The following is a 20,436-nucleotide window of genomic DNA, read 5'->3' on the forward strand; positions in this document are numbered from 1 at the left end:
GGTTTCTCCTTTTTGCCTGGGAGCAGTCAGCCTTGTCAGTTAGCTCCTTTTATTCTAGTGATTTTCCTTTTGGACATGATTGAATTTGGCGGCAAGCAATGCCACTGCCTAAAGTCTTTTTTAATAATGCGTCACCTTTTTAGTAACCAATTGCTCCCTATCCCAATTTTTTTTTTTTTCACTACATCCACCCCAGGGGTAGAGCGGTGACTAACTAATTAATTAAGGAAAGACAACAAAACATTTCCCCTTAAAGTTTTCCTACCACCCCCACAGAGGAAGCTGCATGATAAATACCTAAGCCTGCAAAGGGTCAAAACCATCCCCCCAAGGCAGTAGCTGCAGGATTGGCGTCAGGATCAGAACCTGCCTGCTTCTGGTTCTCCACAACAAACCACAGACTTATGGGGGGGGCATTCCACACAAGCTAGGAGCTGCAGAATTGGCTTCAAGGACTGGAACCTGCCAATTATGGCTTTTCACAACAAAACACACAAAAAGTATGGTGGCATTAGTCCCTACTAAACAGGAGCTTTTGGCTCCACACAAAACACCATGTGTTTACCATAATTTCCACAATTCCCTCAAAGAAATATACGTTCAAATATCTAAGCCTCCAGAAGAAACCACAGTCTCCACAGCCCCTCAAAGGAAGTTGGTCCAAGTGCTAAGAATTCCTATGGATGGAATCCTAACAATCCTCACAGCTCCTTAAAAGAAGTGTTTATATTTCTAGGATTTACTACAGAAGGAAGTATATAAAATAATTTTGGGAGAGGAGACAATACTATTGTGAAAGACACTTTGGGTCAGAGAATATCAATCCTGCTGACTATGCCAACTAAATGTCAAGATCTAGTTCTTAAAGTTATTAGAAATGCCTCTGCCCAAATTAAGGTGCAAATAAGACCAAGACCATATTTCAAAGTCAGTAGTATGGATTTTATTTGATAGTAAATATGAGAGAGAGAGGGAAGGAAAGAAAGAAATAGAAAATAGGTGAGTGGAACAGAAAGTGACAGAGACAGAATAAAGAACACACTGCCATCTGTGGATCACAGTTGTGAGAAATAATACTTACTTCCAAAAATTTAAAAAGGTTTATTAAAACCTTATCCAAAAATACAACAGAAGACTGAATAGAGGAAATGATACAGTGCCGGGAGCAAAGGATTTTTTTCGCATCATGTGCTCACCCACACAATTGATATTCCGCCTTTAACCCTTTAGCCCCTCCCAATGTTCTGTCCATCGACGCTTTCTTTGCTGTCTGTTGTAGATGTTGGTGAACCCAGTGGGAAGAATGACAATGTCTGACTTAGTTCAGAAGGCTGAATGATTTCTTTATTATAATTATGCTATAATACATTAATATACTATATAAAAGAGGATACTAAAAACTACATGCTACTTTCTCTAACTATCATATCTAACTACTAACAACTCGTGACCCTGTTCTCCAGAGTCCAGACACAGATGGATCCGATTGGCCATCAGGCACAAACAATCTACCAGGATCCATCCAAGCAATCACTCTAGGTAAACAATTCTCCAAACACATCCACAAGAGAAAAACAAGAAGCAGAAATAGAAATTGTTTTCTCTTTAATTTCTCTCTGTGTACCTTTATGAAAAATTCTGAGAGAGAGAAAAATGTGCTTGCCACAGCTGTCCAGTGGTGGAGATCACTTTCTTAGATCTTGATTGGAGGTCAGATGTTGCCGTAGTAACAAGCCAGCCCTCCCAAATGCCCCAACTACCCAGGCCATCCTGTGATAACAATGCAAGCGGTGTGGAGGGGTGAAACTTAACTGTACATCTATAAAACTTCTCTTAACATATACATAATATTTGCCCTTTAAATGTGAGAGTCGACCATCACATCACTCATCTATCACAACCCCACCCTTTTCCTTTTTAGAAGTAATTTGGCTCGAACAATTACCTCAAAAAATTTTTTTTTTCTCTCTTGAATGAGTCATACTAGCATCTGTTGATGTGGGCAAGGACAGTGGGAACAAGAGAAAAATCCCAGGTTTTCCCTAGACACACTTATTTGGAATAAACAAAAACACATAACAGAGGTCCAGTATGGCTTTGAATCCCATCTGCCTTGCCAATGGGATTGCTACCCATAGTAGGTGTATCTTAGTGCTGAGTACAGAGGCAAACTTGGTCTTGCCCTCCAGTCCCTTTTGTGTTAAAAGACAGATGAGGAATTATAGAGGTCTGGCATGGCCTTTTTGCCCCTACCTTGCCATGCGTATAGGGTTGCTACCCACAGCACGGCTACGGAATCTTCTTGGTAGTGAACAAAGGGGCCAACCCGGTCTTGCCGTCCATTCCTTGTCTTACTTTCCTTGTGGTTCTTAAGGATGCTGTCCCATTACCTCTTATGGTCCCTTGTGTACTTCCCCTCAACAGATGCTTGTAATTCTTGCCCATTAAAACAGGAAAACTGTTCTTGAGCTGGGTGGTGGAAACTTGACTCTACTTTTTGGGCATCTTGTTATTTTTCTGGTTGTCTCTCAGCCTCTGCTTGAGAGTCAACCTCATTTCACCCGGTCTGGATGTTATAGTCCATTCTTTGGGTTCTTCTACTGGGCCTTTAACTCTGTTGGCATGGGTCCATCCCCACTCTGCAGTTCACACAGCTGACTGAGTGGTGAGCAGTACCTGAAAGGGACCTTCCCACTGAGGAGCTAGAGGCTGATCTCTCCACGACCTGATCATTACCCAGTCCCTGGGATTAATCTTACGGATTCTGAAATCCAGGGTGGTAGTTTGAAGAATTGCCCCTTTATGTCTTAGCCCTTCTAAGGTTTGTGCTATAGCCATAACGTATTTCTTGACATTGGCTTCCTGTTCCTCATAGTTGGCAACCTTCTGGGGTGAGGTCAAGAAGGGTAACCCAAACATCATTTCATAGGGTGACACCCCCAGATCTGACCGGGGTTTGGGTCTAATTGTTAATAAGGCTAAAGGGAGACATTTTATCTATGACATCTGGGTTTCAATCATCAGTTTAACTGGAATTCTTTTAAGAGTTTGATTCATCCTCTCAACATGACCAGAGCTCTGTGGATGCCATGGAGTGTGTAATTCCATTTTACTCCCAGGGCTTGAACAACTTTCTGCAATATCTTCGATGTGATATGAGGTCCTTGGTCTGAATCAATCCTGTTCACCATCCCATATCAGGGGATGATTGATTCTAGGAGTGTTTTACTCACAACATTGGCATTGGCTTTCACAGTGGGTACTGCCTCTACCCAATGAGTCAAGTGATCTACTATCACGAGCAAAAACTTCCACCGTTATACCTGGGGAAGCTCGGTAAAGTCTACTTGGATATTTTGAAAGGGCCGTAAGGCAAGTTCTCACCCTCCCCTGGGTATTTGCCTTATGAGTTTCTTATTCACTTGTTGACACATCACACACCATTTGGTTATTCGCTTAGCTATTCCAAAAATTCCTATGCAGCCCTTGTCCCTGAGAAATCGATCACTTATCACTTGTGTACCCCAATGCGTTGTTCCATCTATGCCTTCTAGCATTTTCTTGGCAAGGGACTTCTTAAACATTTGCCTCCCATCTGCTAATCTCCACTTCCCTTTGTTATTGGCTCCTATTTTAAGGAGTTCCTCCTCTTCTGTCCTACTGAATACCAGGACTTCTTGCATTTCTCTCATGGGGGTTAACACCATCATTAGTTTTTTTGTCCCTGATTCTTAGCTCATTCCCTGATTTTTAGCTTCCAAATTCGCTAAATTGTTCCCTTGTGCCTCTTGAGTCGCCCCTTTTTGATGTATACTACTTTGACATATACTACTGCCACTTCCTCTGGTAATTGTAAGGTTTCAACAGTTCTAAAATAAGTTTTTTGTGAATCAGTCCCTTTCCCTTTGAATTTAATAGCCCCTCTTTTCCCAAATTTTTCCAGAGGTATGCACTCCAAAAGCATATTTTGAATCTGTATATATTGTTCCCCTTTTCTGTGCTAATATTTCCAGAGCTCATTTTAGGGCATACAACTCACATGCTTGGGCTGACCAGTTGGAAGGTAACTTTCCCTTTTCTATGGTGACGAACCTTTCATCCATTACAGCGTACCCCAATACCCAGTGCCCCTGGATTACCCGTCAATGTACAATCATTTCCCTCCTTGGAGTGGTTGATCTGTTAGGTCCTCTCTTACTTTAGTTTAATAGTTTATAACTTCTAGACAATTATGTATTAATTCCTCACCTGGTTCTCCATATAAAAACTGGGCAGGGTTGAGTTGGTTACTCACAATTAGTTCTAAATCATTATTTATTAAGATGGCTTCATACTTTAACACTTGGGAATCAGTGAGCCATTTCTCAGCCTTTTGGCTTAGGATACTTCTAACTGAGTGTGAGGCATATATTTTCACTTTTGTCCCAAATGTTAATTTTTTGCTTTCTTCTATGAGTAGGGCGGTCACTACCATCTCCTGAATGCAGGTTGGCCACCCCTGAACTGACAGGGTCTAGCAGTTTTGATAAATAGGCCACTGGTTTCCTGGATCCTTCCCAGTCCTGGGCTAGTAGTCCATGTGCTACCCCTTTTTCTATATCTACAAACAGAAGGGTTTGTCTAAGGCAGGAAGACTCGGTGCTGATGCACTGACTAATTTTTACTTAAAGCTTCAAACTTTTGCTCATTATCTTTTTCCCACCTAATCTCTTCTTCTACTAACTTTTCATACAAGAACTGGACAGGCTGCATGTATCCTTCAATCCATAGCCTACAATACCCCAACCAGCCTAGAAACCTTATAACTTCCCTCTTAGATTTTGGCCATGGGAGGGAGACTATCCCTGTAATTCTCTCAGGGTTCATTTTGCCAGCTCCCTTGACAAATCACATGTCCTAGCTATTTTACTTCCTGCTCTACAAATCGGAGTTTCTGTTTTGATAGCTGAAGTCCTTGGTCTCCCAGAAAATTTAACAAAGCTCTGGTGGATTCCTGAACTTCTTTTTCTTCCCGTCCTGAGAGAAGAAAATCATCTACATATTGGATGAGTTTTATCTCAGGTTTGATGGAGAAAAGTTGTAGTACTTCTAGTGCTTGACTGAATAGGTCTGGGGATTCGGAAAACCCTTGGGGTCACCTAGTCCACTGAAGCTGTTACTTCCTCCTGGAATCAAGGTCCTCCCATTCAAAGGCAAATATATCTCTTACTTTCTCTCCTAATGGGCAAGCCCAAAAGGCATCTTTTAGGTCTATCACACTAAACCACTGGTGTGCTGGAGCATATTACTCAGTAGTGCATAGGGGTTGGCACTACTGGGTATCAACTCATTGTTCTTTATTCACTTCTCTCAAGTCTTGGACAAGCCTGTAAGTCCCATCTGACTTCTTTACTGGTAATATGGGTGTATTATAGGGGGGATGTACATGGTTCTAAGATCCCTTCTTCAAGTAGGTCCTGGATCACCGGCTGCAGTCCTCAACTCCCTTACAGGGAAGGTGGGTATTGTACCTGAACTGGATGGTTCTTATTAACTATTTTTATTACTATAGGTTTCATGTTCAATTTACCTCGATTTTTTGATTTTGCCCACACCATCTCATGAATTTTCTCCTCATCTTCTTCCCTTAATTGGAGAAGCTTAAGTACCATTTTCTGTTCCTCTGGGAGTACTCCAATGTCTAACTGCACCTGCAAATCCCATCCCAATAGATTGCACCCTGCTTCTGGAACTAATGGAATATCCCCAATTGCTATTTTATTTGCCCCTTCAAACTTTACTTCCTTTCTAACTGAGACTTTGAACCCTTCCCCTTTTGTACCTATTACTTGCACGGTATCTTGACCTTTTTTGCACCCCTTTGGAATTCTACAAATACAAGTTCTTTCAGCCCCCGTGTCTACTAAGAATTCAGATTCTTCCTCCCGGGGGCATATTTTTAAAGTTATCAAGGGCTCCTGATGGTATTCTGTCCCCGGGAGGTAGAGCCCCTGACACCCCTAGTCTTCTGCTTCCCCTTTTTGCTCAGTCTCATAGACCCTCAGCTCCTTTTCCCTCTGGGGGCACTTCTTTCTGGTATGCCCATTCTCTTTACAGTGAAAGCAAACTGGTCCTAGGTTCCCCCATCTCCGAAGTGCTACTTTTTTTGTCCAATCCCAAGGAGCTGCATCCCCCCTCCATCTATCTTCTCCCATTCAGGGTCCCCCTTCCTTACATGGGTTATGCTGGTTTCCTTCCCCAAGAGTGGTTACTATTACCTAGGCTTTTGCCTTGGCCTTCTCTTCGTCCGTCTTTACATACACCTTCTGTGCCTCTCTTAAAAGATCTTCTAATCTCCTTTCTTGCCAGCCATCTGACTTTTCTAACTTTCTCCATATATCTGGCCAAGCATGAGTGATGAAATTTATCTGTCCAGCCACTGTATCAAGGTCAACCCCTGAATATTGCCTCATATTTTTCCTCAGTCTTTCTAGCCACTCCTTTGGGGTTTCTTCCCTCTTTTGCTGCTCATCAAAAGCTTTATGAGCATTTTGATTTCGTGGAGCTGCCTATGTCATACCTCTTATAATTGATGTTCTATACTCCTCCATGTCCTGCCTTCCCTCAGTGCTGTTGTGGTCCCAATTGGGGTGCACTGTGGGCATTTTCAGGTCCCCAGGAGGTCCTTACACATGCTCCCTTTCCCATATCCATATCCCAGCCGCCTGGATCATCTGTCTTTCTTCTGGTGTGAATAACATGGTCATTATTGATTGCATATCTTCCCATACTGGGCCCCAGAAACTGGTCTAACTGCTCCGCTAATCCAGTGGGGGTCGTCTAGTAACTCTTTTAATTCTTTCTTGAACATTCTCATGCCAGAGGAACTGAGAGGTTACAAATCCAATTCCTCCCTGCACCCCACCCAGGAGTATTTCCCTCAGGGGGTATAATCCCGATGCTTGGCTCCCATCCCCTGATCAGGGGGCAAGGGAGGTTCAGTTGGGGCTACTGGAGGTCGGGGTGGGGGGTGGGGTGGCAAGTGTTCTAATGGGTCCCAGTCTTTGTTTTCTGATACCTTAAACATGCTCACCTCCGAGGGTAAAGTCTCCCCCTCCCAACAAGCAGTGTAGTCACTCTCTTCCTGACTGAATGGTTTCTTAGCTCTTAGACATATCCATCCTTCATATGATCCATAACTTGGCCAGTGTACATGATTGCTCCTAATTTCTCTTCTGGTCCATTCTACCATGCAGTACTGAATCATTTTGCTCTTGTCTTATCTCTGGTATTGGGGTCATATTTCCACCGGGCTAGTTTCCTTCCCAGTGAGCTATCAGGGGATATACCTATTGGTACCTCCTCAATTTCTACTTCTCCCCTTGAGGATTCCCCTTGAGGAGTACTCTCTCATAGTCTTATCCTGACTAGCTGATCACAGGCCCTCCCCCAACAGAGCTCGCCTTTCCCGCCTTTCCAACCACAGGCCCTCCCGACAGAGCCTGACTCCTCAAGAAGGGAAAAGGAAAGGAGGGAAAAAAAGAAACAAGGAAAGGAGGAAAGAGGGAAAGGAAAGGAAAGGAAAGGAAAGGAAAGGAAAGGAAAGGAAAGGAAAGGAAAGGAAAGGAAAGGAAAGGAAAGGAAAGGAAAGGAAAGGAAAGGAAAGGAAAGGAAAGGAAAGGAAAGGAAAGGAAAGGAAAGGAAAGGAAAGGAAAGGAAAGGAAAGGAAAGGAAAGGAAAGGGAGAAAAAACTTTACTTCTCTTAAAAAAAAAAAAAAAACAAACCAAAAAAACCGAAACAACAAAAAACCACAACCCACAAAAAAAAAAAAAAAAAAACAACGCAACAACAACAACAACAAAAAAACCACGATCCAAGGACTTCCATGTCACCGGATTGGTCCCTGCCTTTCTCTCCTCCTCGGTACAATATTCTGGTCCCACGGTTGCACTCTGCTCCCCACCCCACCTGGCTCACTCAGCTCGGCTGTGGCCCCGCTCCCAGCCCAACTTGGCTCGGCTTTGGTGGCCAGCCCGCCCCGACTTTTTCGGTTTGGCACAGCGCCTCCGCTTGACCCGGCTTTCCCGGGTCGGCTCAGCGGCTCCGCCCGCCCCGGCTCCGCCCGGCAGCTCCGCCTTCCCTCGGTGGCTCCGCTCGCCCCGACTGCTTCAGCTCGGCCTGCCCGGCTCCACTCGGCTGTAGCCCCGCTTCCGGCCCAATCTGCCTTCGGCTGCGGCTTCACCCCACCTGGCTCCGCTCGGCTTCAGCCCCGGTCCTGACCCGAGCGCGGTCTCCCCGATAGGCGACTCCTGCTGCAAACCCTTCGGCTGCCGCTCCGCTCCCAGCCCGGCTTCGTCTGGCTCTGAGTGCGCACCAGAAGCTGCCCCCGCTCCGAGCACCGCGTGAGCCTCTGCACCACATGGAGTACTACACCGACTCTCTTTCTGCAGGCGGGCTGGGAAGCCCGTCGCGGCTCCCCGTTCCGAGACGAGCACAGTTTTCCTTGATGGGCGACCCCTGCCACAAACCCTTCGGCTGCCGCCCTGCTCCCGAGTCATCACAAATCTTTCAATCTCATGTGTCCCGCCGGCCATGGGGTCTGCATCACGGGCTCCTCGCTTTCCTTTCCCACGAGTCCCGCCCATCCATTATCCTGAAGTTTCAACAGACCAGGATGGGTCCTGTGTAGTACTCGTCTGAAGCTGAGTTTCCTACACCCGGAATTACGAATTACAATCTGACCAAAAACAGTTATGAGGATGCTGTTCACCTACCCTTCCCCCTTTTTTTTTTCTTTATTCAGTTTCCTGGTGTCTTCGAGGTTCCAACCTGCAATCACCAATAGCCCTGGGAGAGTCCAATAGCATCCACCGAACTTGTGGTGGGGCATGCCTTTTTCAAAAACTCCTAGGGCTTCCGGGGCGAGGTGTGAATCCTGGAAAGAGCCTCCATTTGTGAGAATAATACTAATTCTCAAAAATCTAAAAAGGTTTATTAAAACCTTAGCAAAAAAATACAACAGAAGACTGAATAGAAAAAATGATACAGCGCCAGGAGCAGAGGATTTTTTCCCACCATGTGCTCATTCACACAATGGATATTCTGCCTTTTAACCCTTTAGCCCCTCCTCATGTTCTGTCCATAGACTCCTTCTTTGCTGTCCAGTGGTGAAAATCACTTTCTTAGATCTTGATTGGAGGTCAGGTGTTGCTGCAGTAACAAGCCGGCCCTCCCAAATGCCCCAACTACCCAGGCCATTCCGTGATAACAATGCAAGCGGTGGGGGGAGTGAAACTTAACGATAAATCTGTGCAACTTCTCTTAATATATACATAATATTTGCCCTTTAATTGTGAGAGTCAAACATTGCGTTATTCATCTATCACACAACGATGTTCCATTGATCCTCTCCAGCTGGTCTTCTTGGTGGTGATGGTCCCCCTGAAAAGCATCTTTAGGAAGGGATGGGCTTCAATGACTCCTCTATACAGTTTTGCTACTATGAGCAAAATTTTATATCAGTGTTTGAGGCATGAATTACTTCAGTCTCTGACAACAGTCTAGATAATTTCCTCTACAATAATAACAACAGTACAGTAGTAATAGTGCCAGTCTGAGAATTAGGTGAATTTTAGTGGCTATGAAAATGAAGGGTTTTGGTAATTTGACTAGAGTTAGGCAGATAGATATGTTAAAATTGCTCCAGATTTTCTCCTGTACTCTTCATTTCAGATGTACATTGCTTGTGTGTTGATCCGTTCCTAGGGTAGTCCTCATGTCACTAATACTATTGCCTGAAAGACTGGCAAGGCTTAGTATAGGATAATAGGTTGTTTGATATTTTCACTGTTTAAACATGTTCCTAGGACTGAAGAAACCTCCATTGTTAAAAACTTTTAAAAAGTAGACTCACCTCTTCTAACCCGTGCACAGATACAGTTTGGTGCTGGAGTATTATTTGCCTGTCTCTCATTTTTCCAGTCTGTTTGGAGGCAGGCATGAGTCAGTGCTACCCTCAGAATGCCTCAGAAGCAGACGTGCTGCAGGGATGTGTTGTTCAGTGTATGGAGCAGTGTGGATCACTCCCTACTTAGACCCAAGGAAAACACTATGAGAGACGATTCGAAACAAGGTGGGAAGTACTGGGAAAAAGAAAGCTTTTTGGAAGGGAATGGAGGGAATGTCCAAAAGCTTTTTTTAATGCTTCCATTACTTAAGAATTTTCTTTGCAAACAGAGTTCATTAATCATTTTGTCCTCATAATTACTAGCAGAGATATTAAAAAATCACATTCCTTTTCCAATGACTTTGTGTAATTATTTAGTTAGTTCTTCATTGTTTCCATGTGATGCCTCCCACTTACCCCCTGGCAAATCAGTGCTATAGCTAGTAGTTTAGCAAGCATTTAGAGATGTGCTTATTCCTGATGAGTATTTTGTCTCCTGGTGTTTGTGTGCTTTGTCATTATCTTAGTGGGTGAGGAAGGGATATTCTAAGTGGTTCAGAGGGTGCAACCCGTCCATTAGCACAGCCAGCTGTTCTGTAGCTTGTGGAATACCATGGCCTGATCTTAATCTTTTCTCTCTCATCACTGCTTCAGGGGTGCTTTCAGCCCTATGGGATGGCTCTTGCCATCATAACTATATATATGCTGTTTAGGATGAAAATCCATTATAAAATGCCTGCTGCCATTTACTGGCTGGAATAGTTCACCTGGTTGGCTGGGTAGTAAGCCATCTTGAAGATATGAGCAAAAATTTCTCAGAGGGAGCCATTATCAAAGCTTTTAGGCATTTAACTTTAGTTATGGAAAATGAATAGTCTGTAGAAGAATTGAGCCCTTCTTCTGAGCTCATCAAATTCATGCCAGAGTTTTATTTCATTGTGTGAAGTTGGGTGGGTAGATCCTCAGGAGAAAGAGAGAAACCTGAGAGCTGCTAGACAAATGTTTGAAGACATTACTTGGGAAATTTAATTTGCTAGTGAAAACTTGCCTTATGATCTCCTACTAGAGTGAGCAGTAAGAACTTAACACCACCAGCAGTGATAAGTTTGGCCAGTTATCTCCCTAACCCTCCACTGCTCCAGGTTGCTTTTTGGAAGCAGCAAAGTATATGGTATGAATGCTAAGATTCATTGCTAGGATGACTGCAAGTAAAGAAAAAAATTGTCAGGAAGTGCCACATCCTGGTTGACATTGTTATAAATTGAGGCGAATAATTTGTTCAGCCTTTCAAGAGTCAATCAGAAATTTATTGATTACAGCAAGCAATGGCAAGCAAACAGTGCTGGGTGCAGCCGGGGAGTCACCACTCTGCAAACGGCTCACACCGTTTCCCCCTTCCCGCAGTCTTTTTATACTCTCTTTCTTCCATGTCTGCGGTATCTCTGGGTGTACTCTGCACTTGCGCCCTCTGTTGCTAGGGGGTCTTCTTCTACTCTCTGGTGGTCGTTTGACGAAGGCTCCTCTCTTCTTCCTCGGTGAAAGTCCACCGCCTTGTAATGATCTTTTCCATATAAGGTTATATGTTATATGCACCTAAGTTCTAGTTACACAATCAGGTTAAGTAATCAACATACTAGCTAGTTTCTGTCTGGCGGTTTTCTGTTATCTACACAAGGCTTCTCCTTTGGTTTTCTGTTATCTACACAAGGCTTCTCATTTCTGTCTTGATGAACAAAGAGTCTTTTCTAGCTTATCACAATCCCCCCTTTTCTTTTTCTTTATTTTGTTCATCAAACCTTTTTAGTTCTTGTACGCTAAGGGTTAAGGTTTCATTAGTCTCAGGATTCTCTGGTGTGGGTTCATATTTGGCCTTTATCGACATGAGGTGAGTGGCTTCTAATCTCCCCTTTACTATGTTTATAATCGTATTAAAAATACACGGGCTAAAGGTTAGTCCCAAAATCAGCAAAATTAGGGGCCCTGCAATTGTGGATAATAGGGTAGTCAGCTCCGGGGAACTGTTGAACTAGGTTTCCCTGACTACCCCTGTGTGATCTGCATAGATACAACACTCCTCTCTGAGTGCTGCATATAGCCCTCTTTGCTGTAGGAACAGGAGGTCTAATCTTCTCTTATTTTGCAAAACTACTTCAGATAGGGATTTTACTGATTCCTCTAAGGCTGATATCGATTGCTCTATTTGCTCTAAGTCTTCGTCCACCGCTCCTTTTAGAGAGTGAAATTCTTTCGTTTGTTTTACTAAGGAGGCCACTCCTGTGTTTCCACCCGCTCCCCCCGTGAGCATTCTTGAGGGTGATATATAATTTTTGGGATTATAACTACTTGTATGCAGTAATTTGAGGTCTCATTGAAAATTTCTAGGGAGATGTAGGGTGTGAGTCCTCTTTTTGCACAGATCCACTTTGTGTTTTTAGCAGGGAGTATCCTCTCGTTTTGCTGTAGTCATTGTTTTGCACAGGAACTCCATGTGCTGGGGTACTCGGCTAATGCATCTCCCCTTCCCTGTTACTGAGGCTAATGTGATTCCTTGCTCTTGTGAATCTTTCTAATTACATGAAGGGGGGTTACTGCCATTTGCACGTCTTGTCTTTTCTGATATTTTAACAGTGTCATAAAATGGGGATTTAACATCAAAACAAAGCTAACAATGTTCTGTAATCTGGGGGTTAGGTACGCTCCCTCTACTAGCTTCTAAAGGGTGTTAAATCGAGAATCCTCGCTAGTGGGTATTATTGTCTAGTTATCAATAGTTGAATTTTCCATTCCTGAGTTACTTTGATTACTGATTATTTCAATATAACCTGGCTCTCTATCTTTGGCTATTACCGGGTTAGGGCCTACTGGCCGGGTATCTGGTGGGATAGGCTCCTTCTTACTGGGTTCCATGTACCAAAAACCCCATGTTCGTCCTACTGTCCATCTTGGATCTGATGGTTTAGTTACATTCAGATACACAAATTGACAATTCCCCTGATTGACTATGCTGCCCGACCAGTCCTTCTGCAGAGCTTTACAGCCGTGGGGTCCTTAAGAAACAGTAAGCCATTGATCTCCTTCTACTGACCAATCTGATGCTATTGTTTCACAGCCCCAATACCCACAGAAGTATTCCCCGGGGTAATTGCAATATCCCTTTCCTGGATTTGATGCTGGACACATCGATGGGGGCCAATGTGCATAATGATGATGTAAAACTAGGATATCTGGACAATATCTGAGTTTGAATTTCCTTCCTATCTACTCGGGTTAATATCTATTTAAAGGGTTGATGTGAAAATTGAGAATATCTTCCTGGTAATAACATAATCAGAATTACAATAACGATAACTTGCCAAGGAGGATGGAGTCCTGGTTTTGCACTTAACTCATAATTTCCTACCATTTCCCTTTTAGCTTGTTGCCCTTTTTGTCTACCTGGGGTGGTTGAGTCGGTACCTTTGGGGAGATTATCAATACCCAGTCGGTAATATTTGGAGTATCTTTGCATTATTCCACTTGGGATTGGAAAGAGCCTGGTTCTTTCCCCTCTGCCTCGCCCGCCAACTCGGGTGCTTTGAGCCGCGGGGATTACCATCTTCTCGGCAGCAGCAGTACTCTCCAGCGCATCTATTCCCTTTTCCCCTTCTAGCCTTTTACTGCTCCCAGTTCTTATCCTTGATCGGGGATGAGTTACACGGGATTTCTTTCAGCTCTTTCCGACAACACCGGTTTACAATATGGGCAACAAAGGGGGCAGGTTCATTCAGGTGGAAACAAAAATTTTCAGGGTTAACCCCTTTTCTGTAAACCTTCCACCACTCTTCTGATTTGAACCTTACCCACTTAATCTCCAATTCCCCTAACTCTAATATGATTCTTGTTAATCCTCGCTCTAGCTTGTAGCAGCTGGAGAAAATCCCAGTAGGTGGCTTTCCTTTGTGGCAATGGACCCACCACTGTTCTTGGCAAGTTTTGCAAACAAAACACACAAAAGGATAACAATCACAACGTATTTCTTTACACACTACTCCATAATCATCAGCCAAGGGGTGAGTGTATCCTTTCTGTTCCCCTTCTTGGTCTATCTGGATTACCCACACTGAGTCCGTCAGTTTTTCTTCAAGGTGACCTTCAGGTTTCGGGTTGGCTTGTTACTCTCTAATGGTCAGCTGTAGTCCTTTTGTCTATTGGATCGTAACCGGCGTCTGTGGGTCACACTAGGGGAGTACAGTGAGGCTGCCTAACAGGGCAGGATGCATACATATACTTTTATTTGTCCACATTCACTTAACTTTATTTTTCACTTACTCTCACGCACAACAAAACAATCACAACAACAAGGTACCTTTTATTTTTCAACACACTTATTACACTTTTAGGTTTCCCTGGCCAGTCCCAGTGTTCTTGGATACCCCTTAATCTAGCTGTGTTGTTCCTAATTCCAGATCCTCTCAGATTTATCTTCAAACCGGCAAAATTTTTATTCAATTCTGGGTGCTCTCGAATATTAATATCTCAACCCAGCAAAACTTAATTCTGGGTGCTCTCGAATATTAATATCTCAACCCAGCAAACTTAATTCTGGGTGCTCTTGGAATGTTAATCCCTCAACCCAGCAGGTTTGAATCAACCCTGGATGCTCTTGGAATATTAATCCCTCAATCCAGCAGGTTTAATCAACCCTGGATGCCCTTGGAATATTAATCCCTCAAGCCAGCAGGTTTGAATCAACCCTGGATGCTCTTGGAACATTAATCCCTCATTCCAGCAGGTTTGAATCAACCCTGGATGCTCTTGGAATATTAATCCCTCAATCCAGCAGGTTTGAATCAACCCTGGATGCTCTTGGAATATTAATCCCTTAACTCAGCAGGTTTAATCTTGGATGTTCTTGGGCATTCTTATCCCTCAATCCAGCAGAATTTTTAGGGGCCCCTCCTACACATTTTACCTTTTATTTTTCCCCAATAGATTATGCCAAGAAAACCCTCTTTTTACCTTTTAATTAATTTTTTTTTCTAATTAATTACCTTTTATTCCCCCCCCCACCAAGGGGTCCCACTCTTTCTCTGAGACCCAGACCCGGGGGGGGGGGAGGGGTTCTCTCACTCTTTTTATCACTCGCTTCGTCTCTTTACTGGCCGCTTTTCTCGCGAAAAAGACGGAAATGCAGCATGGGAGACTACTGCTCTCGCTTAGCAGGTCTGGGGTAACCAGCCCGCCTCTCATTGACAAACATTCATTCTCCCTTTATTCGCCCCGTCTCACATAAATTTATAAACTCCTAAGGGTTCAATCTAAACTACTGGGGAGGAAAGAAAAGGAGAAAAAAATTGCCTTAGTTCTTCCTTTTAATGCTAAGGCTGTGCCACTCCTTTATCCTTTCTCAATCTTCTTCAAACACGACTCAGGTTTCAGGGACTAGGTGGCTTTTAAATTCACTATTTCACACCTTGCTTGTTCAACCCCTGGGTTATAGTATCTCGGCAATTCAGGGGTACATGCACGACATGTGGATCTCCGTCTATATGAAATACAATACCACCTCCTCTGATACTTCAAGCATCGGAGGAGAACCCAAGCTGTGTGCCAGTCTGGCTTCTAGCAAAAGGTTGTCAATCCACACATGAAGCGGGGGATTACCCCTTCCAGACCCCACCTCAAGGGGTTCCTAAGCACCCGTTCAACTGATGGTTGTTCCCAGTCAAAGGCTAGATAGCAACTTGTTGAACTTTGGTATATCCTAGTTAAGAATATTCTGTCTCTCCCTCCGTCCTCCCGCTCTATGACTACCCAGTCCCCTGAAGGATGAAGAGACTGACTTGGTTCAAGCTGAAACCACCTGTGGAGAGCCTGTCTGGGAGGCCAGACTCCCTCGGCCCGGGCTTGGAGTTCTGCAGCTACTGTGGGCAGATCACCTCTCACTTGTAACAAGAACTAAACAGCAAACCTCGTAATTCAAAGGATCTCCCAGTGACAGCTTTTAACACTAAAGGGCAGTGCAATCGCACAACAAACACTTAACTCTTAGCCCAGCCGGGTTCGCTGGCTACTTTTGCAAGCCCTTTACCAACCAGCGATGCTTTTAAGCGGTGCTTGTAACTCCCAACTTGTACCACGCTCCCACTAGCTGCACTGTCAGCTAGCGGCGTTCAAAGCAGCTTCTCAAACCGCGGCTTGTGCCCGCGCGCTCGCTGCGCTAGGCTGCGCCTAAAGCACTTTTGCAAACCCCGACTTAAGCCCCACGCCGCGCTCCCCGCGCTCGCCAGGGACAGCCTGTGCCACGCATGCGCACTACTCGCTCTATCAGGTGGTGTAGCTGAACTGCCCCGCGCATGCGCTCTTCGGCACCGCCGCGCCGCGTCTCTGTATCTTAGTAACGCCGCACCGCGCTTCACACATACACACACACGCACACAAGCACGCACGTCCGGATGTAACAGACACACCACACCGAAACTGGGGCACACCACACTGCAATCGGGACACAACACACAGCACACTGAAACAGCGATTTCTCCCTCCCCGATCCGCGCTATCAGCTGGGGAGGACCTCCCGCCTTTTCCTAGTCTGGCTTCTAGTTACCTGCTGGTTATTCCCCTGGAGCTCAACATTCACCTCATTCTCACCTCATCCCCCTCCGACTCACCTTGTACCCAGTCGTCTTGTACCGGGGCAGAGGGATGTTGTGAATGTGGAGGTAGGGGTGGAGGGGGAGGAGGTATGTAGGGTGGAGGGGTGGAATCGGGTAGGTCTGTATCCTCTTTCAATCTTTTTTTCTTCTCCCTAGTACTAAGTGCAAACAACTTAGTGCGAGTTTCCCCCCCTATCTAGAGGGAGGCGTACTCGCTTTCCTCTAAGTTCAAGGGCTCTTTAGAGTTCACATAAATATTTAAAGCCTGACATATCTAATCCTCAAAAGAGCCAAACACTGGCCAGTACAAATGGTCCCCTCTTATTTGTTTCCCTCCCCAAACCTCTGTGCACTAGTGCACCATTTTCACCTTGTCCTTTCCTTTCCTGGAGGGGAAGGCATCCCAATTTTTAATCATTAGTCTTTATGGATTATCTGGAGGAATTTGGGGAAGCTTTACAGGGCTTCCCCTACCCATGGGACCAGAGGGCTTGCTTTTCCTCTGTCCCATCTTCCGGAGTGCCTTCTTACACACACCTCTACGCTTCCCTCAATTCGTGGCCCAGCCTGTCGCCAGGTGTGGGACATGCACTACTATTAGGTCCACACTCACGTTGTCTCACAGAGATGTCTCACTCATCACACTCCGGGATCCCAACCCCGACCGAGTGGGCCCCATTCCCTCTGAACGGAGCAACCTCAGTAGCTCCGAAGGACCACTGAAAGGTACTTACACAATCCTGTGTCTTCGCCCGGGACTTCGTGCACAAAGATTAAGGGGTTGCCGGCTATTCTTTGCTTGCCACTGAATTTGGGTTCGTCGGTAAGGGTCCCAGAGGGAAGACTCCTGAGCGGGGCTCGCTGCCAAGGCAGTGAGGGCGCCTCCCCGTGAGGAGCTTCCAACGGATAGCCCATATCCGAGTCACGGCACCAGATTGTTATAAATTGAGGCGAATAATTTGTTCAGCCTTTCAAGAGTCAATCAGAAATTTATTGATTACAGCAAGCAATGGCAAGCAAACAGCCCTGGGTGCAGCCGGGGAGTCACCACTCTGCAAACGGCTCACACCATTTCCCCCTTCCCGCAGTCTTTTTATACTCTCTTTCTTCCATGTCTGCGGTATCTCTGGGTGTACTCTGCGCTTGCGCCCTCTGTTGCTAGGGGGTCTTCTTCTACTCTCTGGTGGTCGTTTGACGAAGGCTCCTCTCTTCTTCCTCTGTGAAAGTCCACCGCCTTGTAATGATCTTTTCCATATAAGGTTATAAGGTTATATGCACCTAAGTTCTAGTTACACAATCAGCTTAAGTAATCAACATACTAGCTAGTTTCTGTCTGGCGGTTTTTTGTTATCTACACAAGGCTTCTCCTTTGGTTTTCTGTTATCTACACAAGGCTTCTCGTTTCTGTCTTGATGAACAAAGAGTCTTTTCTAACTTATCACAACACGGTTTGTGCTGTTTCAGAATATGTTTTTAGGTTGCTGCTGTTGTTTGTGTTGTGGTTTTTTTTTTTTGCCTTTTCTGTCAGAAACACAGTTTAAACATAAACTTTTTTTGTAGGATTTTTTGTTTGTTTGTTTGTTTGTTTTTTCTGTTAAGTGTATGTTTCTAGATTTATTATTACACATCATTTCCTACAGGAAAGGATGGGCTGGGAATAATAGCTATATTAAGCATGGGAGTATGTTCATAATTGGATGGTTTTCTGTAGTGCAGGGAACTTAGTGATTGATTGAGGGCTCTCAAGGGTTGACCTTTCTTCAAGCACAGATGCCCTGGAGGCAGCACGATCCATTGATAGGTGGCTGGAAAATAACTATTGTTCACTGACTTCCTTTGTTTTCTTCTTCTTCCTTTTTAAAACAGGTTTGAATTATAACTTGACCGCTGATGTGGCAAAGAAGGAAAAGAGCCAGCAACCCAGAGTTTATTTTGTGACTTCTGGAGAGACAGCAGGGCAGATTACAGAGAAGTTACAACTGTCATTCATGCAGGAAAAGTGCGAGCATTACCTAGCATATGTCAAGGTCAGTTCATGTCCTTCCTAACTTTGGCATTACTACATTCCACTCTTAAAAAAAAAATATTCAACCAATCAAAGTGATGCTGCTTTGGTTTCAGATGTTTGATTTCCTGATAGGTAGAAGTTCAGATCTTCTTGCTTGGCATGCTTTGTCAATCTGAGCACCTTCAAGACCTGCTGCCAGGAAAATACTTTTTTTTTATGTTTGGTCAGGCAGGTCTTTCTCTATTTTTTTCTTTTTTTCTCTTTTTTCTTTTTCTCTCTCTCTCTTTCTCTCTTTCTTTCTCTCTCTCTCTCTTTCTTTCTTTCTCTCTTTCTTTCTCTCCCTCTCTCTTTTTCTCTCTTTCTCTCTTTCTCTCCTTTCTTTTCTTTCTCCTTTTGCATCGGTTTGTTGGTACAGGTATTATTCCCAAGGAGACAACATTTTTGTTTTATTAGGAACAGCAGGTTTAGTGTTTAGTTTTGTTTAAGGTCTGACTGCACAAAAGACGAGTGATACAATCTGCATGGGGATGGCAGGATAACAATAGGCCTGCAATGAAATAATTTGGCTCTTGGATTTGAAGAATCCTGTGAATTTCATCTGGGCTTTAAAACAGCAGTGGGATAACTTAATTCCACATGTGTCACGGTCCTGGGATACAAAGAGTGCTTTCCAGACTGAGACATAGAAAGGGTCTGTTTTTCCTGTGACAAACTCTTCATCTAGAGCTTGCTAAGACTGTAGTTATCCTCATTTGGCAAGTGTTGAAGAAATGTCACCCAGGTGCCATTGCTTTCAGAGTAAGCACAATTTTCTTCTATGCTAAAAATGTATAGAATGTATTTTAAAATTACATAGGAAGGAGATTTATCTTTTAAACCACCTATGTCTTTCTTACAAACACTAATCTTTATCATCAGTCCTTACTGAAGGACTTCTTCCCATAGATGAGTGTGACCTAAATTTTATGGATAACACTTAGTACTCTCTTGTTTTGAGAATACAGCATATCCAGCTTTTTCTAAATGTATAAACTTTTCCAGGAAGCTTTTTTGTACCTAAAAACTCTGAGAATGGGAGATAAAATGCATCCTTTGACTCTATCAACATTTTGTGCATGCCTGTTGAGAGAAAATAATATAAATAAGGCCACCAAAGAGGAAATGCTGTCCTGTGGATATCTATGAAGAAACTATGTATCTTCCACATTTTTTTTGCTTCTGGAACAACCATTCCTGTCTGCTGTAGAAAAGCTTGTTAAAGAAAATGTAGGCCTACAAGATTACCTTTACTTACAAAATGTATCACTGAATTTACTAATCCTGGTCTTTCTCCAATGAACACATTTGGTTAGATTTCAATTTGTTGAGTTTGGATCCAAAGGAGCCATGTGCCTTTCTTAACCCAATAATGATTTCTTTCATACTAGCTCTTGTAGTTTTTGGCTCCTACACAGAATTCATTAAAGAGCTACATATGCCCAAGAAACTCTTTCAATTATTGTGAGTAAAAACTGTTCTTCTGGAAAATTCCTGGGAAATTGGATTTTTATAGTCAAGAGAAACATTTAAACATGTCTAAAAATACCAATAACTTAAAGCAAAATAACTGGTTAACAAACAAGGCTACTGGTTTTCTATGTGATATAAGGAGCCATTTTTCACTGTTGGAAGAATAAGAATTGTAAGGAGAATGAAAAGTAATGGAGGAAGATAATCCCTGTGCTTTTCTGAAAAAGATGGTGTAATCCACAAGACTACATGATGTTAGAAGCATCAAAGAGAGCCCTGCACACTCTGAAGGAGTGGAAATGGGGTCATGATCACTGCCATCCTGAACTAATAGTAAAACATTCCTCCTGAAAAACCA

At 43.8% G+C, this 20,436-nt stretch overlaps 1 protein-coding gene across 1 annotated transcript in view; it reads left to right on the forward strand.

Moving 5' to 3' along the window:
- ITGA9 (integrin subunit alpha 9) overlaps window positions 1-20,436 on the forward strand; it is a 283,032-nt gene that overhangs the window by 48,204 nt on the left and 214,392 nt on the right. The window contains exon 15 of the mRNA XM_054001068.1: window positions 18,428-18,588. Coding sequence (XP_053857043.1) covers window positions 18,428-18,588 — 161 coding nt within the window. The remainder of the gene's footprint in view (window positions 1-18,427; window positions 18,589-20,436) is intronic.

This window comes from Vidua macroura, chromosome 1 (genome assembly GCF_024509145.1).
Source record: "Vidua macroura isolate BioBank_ID:100142 chromosome 1, ASM2450914v1, whole genome shotgun sequence".
Lineage (NCBI taxonomy): Eukaryota > Metazoa > Chordata > Aves > Passeriformes > Viduidae > Vidua > Vidua macroura.